This window comes from Spinacia oleracea, chromosome 3, assembly GCF_020520425.1.
Source record: "Spinacia oleracea cultivar Varoflay chromosome 3, BTI_SOV_V1, whole genome shotgun sequence".
NCBI lineage: Eukaryota > Viridiplantae > Streptophyta > Magnoliopsida > Caryophyllales > Amaranthaceae > Spinacia > Spinacia oleracea.
The window spans coordinates 57,251,135-57,262,065 of NC_079489.1; the positions used below are offsets into that span (position 1 = coordinate 57,251,135).

A 10,931-nucleotide genomic window follows, 5' to 3' on the forward strand; every position below is an offset into this window, starting at 1 on the left:
ATGTCGGGTTGGGTTAATTAAGTTATCTGTCATCTAGTTCAGGTTAGGTTCATACAGATCAAAACCAATCATCACTTTTTTGGGCTAGGATACATGTAAGTTTATGGGTTTCATGTTTTAACAACATTTTGAGTTTTAATCGAATACGGTCGGTTCAGATAGGGATTTCAGGTCAAATCAGTTTTTGCGCAGGGATTAATCAATTAGATTATGTCGGGAACTTGACAAGGTTATATTCTTGCAACATCTCCCTATGAAGTGATACATATCCCAACACGCTCTTAATATACTAGAATATCACCATGAGACACTAATAAACACCTGTATCCGCTGGTATCTGTACGCTCACAATGCCATGAGATTGAATAAGTTTGACAAATCCAGTAGTAGACGATTGAATAATACGTCACTTGCATGCTCTAAAAAACATTGAATAAATAGATTACACGGCAATGCGGTAATACATCATCTCCAGATTCAGGTAACCACAGCCTGATAAGAGAAACGAAGAGACTTTTTGTTGGCAATATAATTGACGCACAGAACTATCACATATACGGAGTACAAGTTTGGATAAAACCTTTTCCAAAGTTTACAACTTCTAAACTTTGAACAATAGCTCACAAAACCAGTAAACTCAAAATCAAAACCTGTTTGTCAGATCCAATCTTCATAAAGCCTAGTAAGCCTACTGCCTCCACCCTCGCCCTGACCTCTAGTCACTGATGCAGACACTCAACTTTTCAAAAATTCATAGGCTGCTGCAGTCTGCAATATCTTGTCAAAATCTTCTCTGCAAAAAGGGGAGAAATGAATGTTATCAACGACAACAAATTACAATCACAAACTACCAAGTATTTTAAATTTTCTAGGAAAATATTACCTGTCCTAAACCAGACAAATTTTATTAAGTTAGTGTAATTTCACTTAAATGAGTCGTCAATTTGAATAATTAAAAGTACTACCTCAGTTCTACAAGAAAAATGAATTAAAAAAAATATGGTCATAAAGGAGAGAGTGTGTAAATAAGGAAAGTTAACTCACAGAGTGGCCCAAGTTGAGTTAATTATTAGTATTTCTTTGACAAAAAGGAATAAAGTAAAACTATTAAAGTGGGAAGAACATCATGTAAGGGCCCAAAATGGAAAGTGGGAAGAACTTCATGGAATAGATGGAGCATGCTGAAACGAACTTGAATTGTATTACGAGGTTTAGAATCATTTGACCCTAATTTTCGGAAGAATAAAGTACTTGAAACAGATTGTAAGACCAACAACTACTAATCTACATTAACGAGCTCATGTCCATCACAACGTTCCTCTAATTACAAATAATAATAAGAGGCACAAAACTGACATTTAACTATTCATCGGTTTTGTTAAACATAAATTTTAGGGCTATTCATAAGCATTTAATATAATTCCAAAAACAGAATCAAGAGGGAAATTTATGACAAAATTAGGTGTTGTATACCTGTATAGTGGTTTTTTATTTCTACTTTGAGAAATATCTCAAGTGACACAATTAGGTTTGCTAGCTCACCTGTAAAACAAACCTAAAGCGACCGTTTCACATTATTACTAGATTTCAATCCTAAAGCCACATACTTTTGAAACTCAGCATACAAGTGTATTACATGGGTACGGGTTGTTTCCTCAACTAAACAATAGAACCAGTCAACAATTGTGGACTCAGCCAAAGTTTTGGTATTTACTCTATTAAACACAACTTTGTAGACCAAAATCCAAACCTGGACGACCCTAAAAAGAAAGTGTCAAAGAGTCAAAACAACAAATCATGACTTAATCTAGTGCCCTTAAAATACTTAAGTTCCTCTATGCAACTTATATCCATTGAGGACGAGATAGACCCTCAAAGAATAAGTGTCACCAAAAGCATGCAAATGCAAATGATGGCTTATTATTGTGGATGCCAACAAGTTTAGTGGGTTGGGTATGGTTAAGGATTCTAGTGTCACGGCAATTCCAAAAGTTGGGGACACGGCACTTATTAAATACTCCCTCCGTCCTAGATTAGTTGTTATACTTTCCTTTTTCGTCTGTCCCAGATTAGTTGTTACACTTCTAAATCAGGAATGACTCCACAATTATTATATTGTCTCTCTCTTCCCACTAATTTTTGTTTTTTTCCTCACACCCTCTCTCATTCAATTAAAAAAAAATACCTGTAACAACTATTTTGGGACAGAGGGAATATAAAATATATTTTTCAGAACTTCGGAATATTTTTCGAGAACATAAAAATAATAATAAAAGAAAGAAGGGGGGAGGGAGAGGGGAGAAGCCACATGACGATGAAGAGAGAAAAAGATAGAAAGAAGAAAATCGAAGAGAGGAAAGGTGAAAGGTGAAAATTTGACCCATCAACCATTTCCCCCAGAAACCGACCACCGACCATGGATGGAAACACCATAGAGGGAGTCGCCTTGCTATGGCTATTAAAGTAGATTGATGGGTCAATTTCTAGATCTAGGGTTAGCCATGTCTGAGAGAAATTTGCCGAATCCAACCCGTATTTCGTACCCGTGTCGGTATTTTGACGTGCGACCCAGGTACAACAGCAAAAAAGTCAAGTCTCGGGGGAGAGTGAGGATTGAATCTCGTTTAAATATGTGGGTACCTATGCATTTCAAAAACAACGACGGCTTACTATTTACAAAACCATTCGATTTAAATAAATAGTCCCTCTGTCCCATAATGAAATTCATGTTTCTCATAATGAAATTCGTGTTTCTCATTTTACAGGGGACTAAGGGAAGTGGAACATGACACATTAGGGCAATGATTGCAAATGATTAGAGTATACATTTTTTGAATTTACTTCCCTCCACCCTTTCTCACGGTCCTCTTCTGCTCCACCACCACAACCATTGTCAGCAACTCCTCAGTTTCAAATCCCGAATAAACCCTCCACCAAAAACACCACCACCACAACAAGATCGCCTTAACGCTTTCCAAAATATTAAATCTATGAATTCCTTAACCACAATCTTTTCTCTTTACACACATAACTCAACACTCACACCTTCACCTTCAAAAATGGTGCAACTCCATTCCCTGTAATTGGCTTCACAAACAACCTATTTCTCTCTCCTCGAATCCCACTCTTTCTCCGCATTTACTTCTCTTTCTCTCTTAAATTTCAAAAATGGACCATAGAATTTATATTAGCTTTGGAAATGCAACCCCTCCATTAACTCCTCTGAATTTACAAAAATTGACAATACAACAATTAAATTCGAAGAGAGGAAGAGGAGAGAGGAGTTCTTCAGACTCCTCATTTTACCTCAAATACCCGTGCCAGATCCTCAAAACACGGACATGGGTATGGACACTTCGACACTTCATTTTGGACCAAAACTATGTGTTTTCACAAAATAGTCGTGTTGGACACTTCTCGTGCCCGATATGGGTATCGAGTCCGGTTAATATATGAGAGGAGGAAGAAGAGTAACAGTTGTAGGGGGAGACAAAGCAAGAAATTCTTTTCTTGTATTCAACAGGGAGTAGAAAGTAAGTGCACACTAATAGTTAGATGGTATAACCCATTAACATTTTGGGGCTAGAGTGCCAGGTTGCTTTGCTCGAACAGCAGGACACATGAGAAAAATATGTAATAAAGATTAAAGAGCATTCTGAATTCAGTGTAGAGTTTGGACAAGGTTTACACAAGTTATGTTCAAATCAATGCATTTCAGGTGAAAAGTGAGCCAATAAATGTGTGAAGTTGAAAATCCCTTTAAATGGCCAATTTGATATTTTTCTTGTGGTATCTTTTTAATGGTATATTAGCTTCTTTTCTGTTTTGAGAGAATGATTATCAGCTTTGTAGTGGGTATGGTTAATTATCAATACAAGTAAGTGCATGAAAAACTATAAGCATTAAGAGAGAATATAAAAATAAAATATGCTTTTTAATCTCTTTGGTTACTCAAACTAGAGAGTTAGGGTCAGCCGACCCAGGTTGAGCACTTCTCATAATGACAAACTTCACCTAACCAACCCAATTGACATGTTTTGATATAGACAACTTTGTCCTCCTTTCCATTGAGTTCTAGACTAGGCAAGGGGTTTCTTTTTCTTTCCCCTCAAGCCTCAAAGGAGGATGAAGAAAGGAGAGGGGGACTACATCAGACTGCAAAATAAAATCTCAACAGGTAAGAGCACTGTTACATGATTCGCTAGTACGAGACTAGGTACGGGATCGCAGTTCGCTACTTATGTTGCTAAGTTAGACCAAAATTGTACCATTTTCATGTTATAAGCCTTTTCGATTCGCAGTTCGTGGGGTGATTAGAATTAGGTAACGCAGGGTAATAGAACCTTTGAAATGCCCATATTCCATTTTGGGGCTCGGTCAGGATGACTGAAATACAATACCAACCTAAAAAGGGAGCCTCTCCATGTTGTTTCAGGCACACCTAGGGCTAGGTGTACCCAAGGTTAATTTTGCTTTCAATGGAAGATGCACAATTTAAATTTTAAAAAAAACACCCTTGGTTACTCCTTAATCTAGGTGTATCCAAAAACAACATAGAGTTTGTAGTTAGCAAAAGTTGGAAAGCAAGGTACTAGAAGAAAATGTCACTTACTTGATTCATTCCAGTTTCAATTGCAGGTGAATAGTTCTGTTCATCTGGTATCTGTGCAAATGTCCCACTGGATCCCTGGCCATATTGTCCAACCCCAGTTTGCCCATCAGCTCCTCTTGCTGGAGGGGGAGGAGCATAGTTTCTACCATCACTAGGATAGTCTACATGTCCTTGGGGTGCGTAGTCTCCATGGTTCCTAGGGAAATTACTCATCTGTCCCTGGGGATCATTATATCCATGTTCTCCTGGATGATTATTTCCACGGTAACCGGGGAAATTTTCCATCTGATGCTGATGGGAGTAACCAAGGTTGAAGTTCCCCTGCTGAGGAGGCAAATAAGTATCTCCACCACCCTGTTGAGGAGGCACATAAGTGTTTCCACCACCCTGATATCCATCCCTTCCTTGCTCAGAATAATTTGTCCTATTTGGCATAGGGTTCGTCCTCCCTCCCTGACCAGTTGGACCATAGTTAAAAGAAGTATTTTGCCGCTCTGGAAAACCTCTTTGTGGCATATTGGCTCTCCGTTCTCCTGGCATTGAATTAGGCATTGGCCTTTGAGAATTTCGTCTTTCTCTGCCATACTGGACTGGAGGTGGTCTTGGTATGATAGTTCCATTAATATACTTATCTCCTGCTCGTTATACAGGGCAAGCATCAGTAAGAAAACGAAACAATCAACTATGCAGGATAAAATGAAATAAAAACATAAACAACAGTAGTAAATTCTCTACAATCAGAAATGACCAATAAAAATTCCCAGCTTCAACTTACCTCCATATTCCTTGTTCACTGGATCTATGTACGAATCTGGCAACACGAATACAACTCCAGGCATACCTGCAGAGATGTTCATTAATCAAGTACGCATTTTTGTTCTGCAATTAAAATAATTTATTTCTGAACAAAATTACCTTCAAACTTCTGTGATGTTTCTTCATCCACCTCAGCTTGGAAACCAGTGTAAGTAGTGGTGCTACATGCATACATTCTCTTCTTTGCCTCTTCAACACTGATATGGTTAAGAAACAATTATGTTAAGCCAATAATGGATTCATGACTTTAGCGCCTAACTGAAACGGGGTCGATTGAGAAAGAGAAAGAACAGGTTAACATGCCCCTTAAGAACAAATTAAAAAGAAGAGGCAGTGTAAAAATTCAACTTTCCTAATTTTCTTGATTTAATGCTTTCTGGGACTTCTCTTTAAGTTTTCCAGGGTTTGGATGCTATTATTATGTTTCTGTCAATCTAGTGTTCAATCGGTACTTATTGTAAAATTTATTGTACTTTCAATTAAGTCCCTTTGAAGGACGATGATGAAGGGATGAAATCTACGCCTTCTAACCATATGTTGTCTTGCTTTAACACTAACGTTGTATTGTTAGACTAGTGCAACCCGATCTAAAGCATCCCAAAATCACTAAAGTCCTACTCGTTGTCGGCCCCGCTGCGCCCGCCATCAGTGTATGAAAAAGTGCGCTTAAAGAGCGCTTAAGCGCTGAAGCGCAAGGCCAGAGTACTTAAGTAGTCCTAGGCGAAGCGTTTCTGAAGAAGAGAATCAAAATGCATGAAGTGTGCTTTTCTGCGCTTCATTGAAATTATTTTTTCTGTTTTTATTTTAGGTTATTATCTACTTTTTTTTATGTTGTTATTGTGTTGTGTTCTGAAACACACCCTATTAATCCTTAACAATAGAATGTGTGCCAAGAGTCCAAAGAAAAGGAAAAAGAAGAAAAGAAGAAGACAACATAAAAGTTTAAGAAAAATAAGAAGAGAGTATACGGTTGAAATAAAAGTTTGCAAAAATAGGAAACTAAAAGTATAACCGATAAAAAACTGATGAAAATAAAAGTGTAACCAACAACAACAAAAATGAAGGGAGTGCAATAAAATTAGACACATTAAACTAAATTTCAACTAATAACTTGTGACGTGATTTCAATGAAAAGGTAAAAAATAACGTTAATAATTTAAAAGTATTTTTCATACACCGGGAGTGATTTTCACGATCATCTTTTTCATTGAACACAAAAAATGAACTTCTATTTTTTTTGCACAAATTCTTATTTACAATGGGTGTACAATAAATATTGTACACCGAAGTAAAAGTTGATTCAAAATACTTAAAAGTTACGTTTATATATGTAAAAGTTATCTATTTTTTAATGATAAAATTTTTCATTTCAATAAAAATTATTTCTTCAAAATCACTAATAGTGTATAAATTAATCATTTAACCCTTTAAAATGTTTATCTATCAACTTTTTAATTTTATAATATAAAAGTTACAGAAAAATAGGTTAAAGTTACGAAAAACTGCATAAAAGTTATCTTGGTGTACAATAAATTTATTGTACACAATGTGCGCGCAAGACCTTTTGTTTTTTTTGCACTTAGGTAGTTAGGGGTCTGTGTGCTAATTATACCAAGTATAAATTAATTAGGCCCTTAAAAAAATAAAATATGATACAATTGTAAAATAACTAATTAATACCTCATGCAAAATTATGTTTCAAACAGTCCCAAATCTGGGTCAATTGAGCAATTTTGTTCAACAATTTGAACAAAATTTTATTTAAGATTTAGCAAGCACACAAATTAGTAAAATCATAGAATAAAGTAAGAAAACTGATTCTCCTGCCATATTTTATACCGAAAACAAACAAACAGATGCGTGGTTGGAACTGGCCGGATTATTAGGTGATACCTTATCGGTTTCAGCAGCGTAACACGTGATTCCTTGTCATTTTAGCTCAATTTCAAGTTTACCAAAATAGAGCTTAATACGTCCGTATTGGGATTGAACAGACAGAATGGATTCTGAATACGATTTCTCAAATTTCAATTCAATTCTAACATGAATGGATTAAATTTCAATAATTAACAAAGTAGAAAAGGAAAAAAAGACTACCTTCCGACGACTTTGGCTAAAGTCTGAACATAGGTTTCAACCATTTGTTCAGGAGGAGGGTAACTTTTAGGATCCTTTCCAAAGTCCATGGTAATAAGCCAGTGTTTGTAATCGCAACCCTCGAAGAGAATCGTATCAGGATCGATCTGTTCGGTATCATTGAATGATCTCGAGGAGGAGAGAGAGATATGGGTGGAGTGAAAGAAACGTCGGAGGAAAGGGGAGAAAGAAGGGGTTTTAGAGCAGAAGAGGTTTTGGAGGAGAGAATCGGTGGTGGCAGTTGCCGAGGAGATGGTATGGAGGTTTCTATGGGTGGCGAGGAAGGTGGAGGAGAGAGAAAGTGTTCGCCGAATACGATTGGCGTTGAGCGCCATTGGAGGGAGAAGTACCGTAGTGGGAGGAGGAAGGGTTTTAGGCGAAGTAGCAAAGGTTTTTCCAGGGGATTAGAGAAATGGGTTCGAAAACAACTTCACTCGAGTGTATGATTTCATTGAATCATTGAGTTGGATTTGGGTTGACCCGTAATACAGTGACGTGACGAGTGATTTTACCAGTTTCATTTTACCCGCATCTGGTCAGTACATTCCGGGTCCTAGGCAAGTCATTTAGGACTTTAGGTTATGTTCGGCTCACTTTGTTGGCAATTTTTTTTTGTTGTACCGCTATTCAAAACGGGCGTGGTTTTGTGTTGTTTAAGATGAACATGAATATACTGGTATGGAAATGAACATTTAGTATTTTAGAAATGAACATTTAGTATTTTAGAAATGAACATTATTTATTTATTTGGAAATTAACATTTACTATTTAGAAAATGAACATTTATTTATTTACTCCGTATTTGGAAATGAACATTTATCTACTCATTCGAATATGAACGTTTATCAAATTATTTGGCAATCGTCATTTATTCAACCAATTTAGAAATGAACATTTATCTACTGATTGTGAAATGAGTATTTACTAATTTTAAAATGAACATAGTTATTGCATTACTATGTTATTACTTTGAACATATATTTACACGTATTGAGCAATTAAAACATGTCAAATGACATATTTTACCAAAAACAATAAACATTTTAAGCATTACATATGTAAAATTGTACTTGAATTACAATATATTGATAGAAATCATCCACTTATTTTTCTATATCTTCAATCTTGAATCTTTTTTTATGTAATCCCGAGTTCTTATAATTTTGAATGTGTGTATGAAGTGTGATTTGAACACAATATTTGACTTTCACGATGTCAATTTTCTCGTTGTTGTAGGCTGAAAATGAAAATAGTAAGTAATTTGATATGATGATCACAACTAACTTAAAAATGAGCATTTACTGATTTGAAAATGATGAGCATGCAAAGGAAACAAATAGGTTAAAAAGAAAGAACAAGGGTTTAAAAGATGCTCATTAATAGAACAAGAAAAAACAAAGAATACAAAAGGTATGAACAAATCAAACAAAAAGTATGAACAATTTCATTATGAACATTAACCAGATGAATATTATGAACAAACAAATAAACAAGAAAGAACAAACAATTCAACAAAAAAGAACATAAAATTCCAGAAGAAAGAACAAACGGTAAAACAATTATGAACAATTTTATGATGAATTTAAAAAAACAACATGAAAGAACAAACAATACAAAAAGAAAGAACAAACAATATGGGCACTTGTAAAAACATAAAAGATCAATGAAGAGCTTAATTTCATTATGTACATTAACCAAATGATTATTATGAACAAAAAAATAAATAAGAAAGAACAAACAATTCAACAAAAAAAGTACATACAATATAAAAAAGAACATAAAATTCCAGACGAAAGAACAAACAATACAACAATTATGAACAATTTTATGATAAATTTTAAAAACAACATGAAAGAACAAACAGTACAACAAGAAAGAACAAACAATACCAAAAGAAATAACAAACAATACAGACGCTCTAAATCACATAAAAAATAATGTGCAAGAAAATGGAGAGAGAAATGGAGATTCAACTAGAAAATTTCTAAATCACATAAAAATTGATGTGCGCACAAACGTAGAACACAAAAGGAAAAATCTACTGAGTTATCAAAGACATTCTTCTAATCGACATATAAATTCAATAAAAAAAACCACAAAAAAATAAGAAAATTAAAAGCAAAGAAAGGAAAAAAGAGAGAAGATATAAGAAGTTACCGTTAGTGGCAATGACATCATTCTTGTGAAAGATAAGGGCGGCGCAAACGCAAGCGAATTCTCCGATTGACATTGTTATTCGAGATTAGAAAAAAAAAATCACATACAAATGAGGAGATAGAAACTTTTGGGGAGAGAAAAAACAAAAATGAGGAGAGAGAAACTTTTGGGGGGAGAGAAAACAAAAACGAGATCTTTCTGATATTTGAAAAAAATTTATGCAATTTTTTTTGTTAAAATTAAAAGAAAGCACGTGATGTAGCTTTTAAAGAAAAAAAAAATTCAACTGCGCGTCGTTTTGGGGGAGGGTACAACTACTAATGGTTGTACCCGGGTATAGCAGTTAGGGGTATCCACTTTGTTCTTAGAACATGTTTATTGGGCTTTTAAAGTGACTCTCTACTAAGAACTAGCCAGCTTTGCGGCTCTTGAGTTGCTTTACTTCAAGGTAACTCTTGACCAAAACACTCATTAGAGCTCCGATAAAGCATTTAATCATTTTGGAGGGAAATCCGATATAACTTTTTGTGGTTTTGTGAGATCAGGGGAATAGGTTGGATTGAGCATCTATCTTGTTGACAAGTGAAAAGCTACTTTGTTTGTGAAGGTCAATCAATCATGGACATGTGACAAACCCTTTTTCATTTAATACTTCCAATTCAATAATATATAGGAAAATTTAACAATATTAATCCCAACTATGGGTGGTCTTTCAAAAATAATCTCAATTACTGATAATCCTGTTATAAAATATATATTAGGGTGGATGCCCATTATACCCTTACCCCTATATAATACTATGTATATGTATATATTATGTATGCCTAATGAAATAAGAGAATAACTGACAGTTTCTCTCTTCCTCTCTCTCCCTTTCTCTCTACTTTCATAATACGTTATCAGCACCATTGCTAACCGTTGATGGAAATCAAAGAAAATCGAGATTGAACAAACGGGAGTACACCAACAAGAATTAAATCCAAATTACCGGGCGAAGAACATCATTATCGGTTAGTCAAATATTTTGAATGTTAATTTATATTCATCGATTTGTTTTACAAGCATTTTAATCTGATAGTGATTTTAATTATATCGGTTAGTCAACTGTTTCATATGATTTGCTATGTTACACTTTTTCTTTGAATTTGAATTCATAAATGCATAGATTAGTTATATGAATTATATCCATTTTTGTAAAATAAAAAATAGC

The 10,931-nt window shown here is 34.8% G+C and overlaps 1 protein-coding gene across 1 annotated transcript; it reads right to left on the bottom strand.

Annotated features, from left to right (window-relative positions):
* Positions 1–394: 394 nt before the first annotated feature.
* LOC110783842 (multiple organellar RNA editing factor 6, mitochondrial) lies at positions 395–7,990 on the bottom strand. The gene is made up of 5 exons (XM_021988231.2): positions 7,526–7,990; positions 5,528–5,625; positions 5,388–5,453; positions 4,613–5,247; positions 395–793 (listed from the first exon to the last, which is right to left on the bottom strand). Exons 1-5 carry the CDS (start codon positions 7,897–7,899, stop codon positions 782–784), a joined length of 1,185 nt encoding a protein of 394 aa, XP_021843923.2. The 5' UTR covers positions 7,900–7,990; the 3' UTR covers positions 395–781.
* Positions 7,991–10,931: the final 2,941 nt, after the last annotated feature.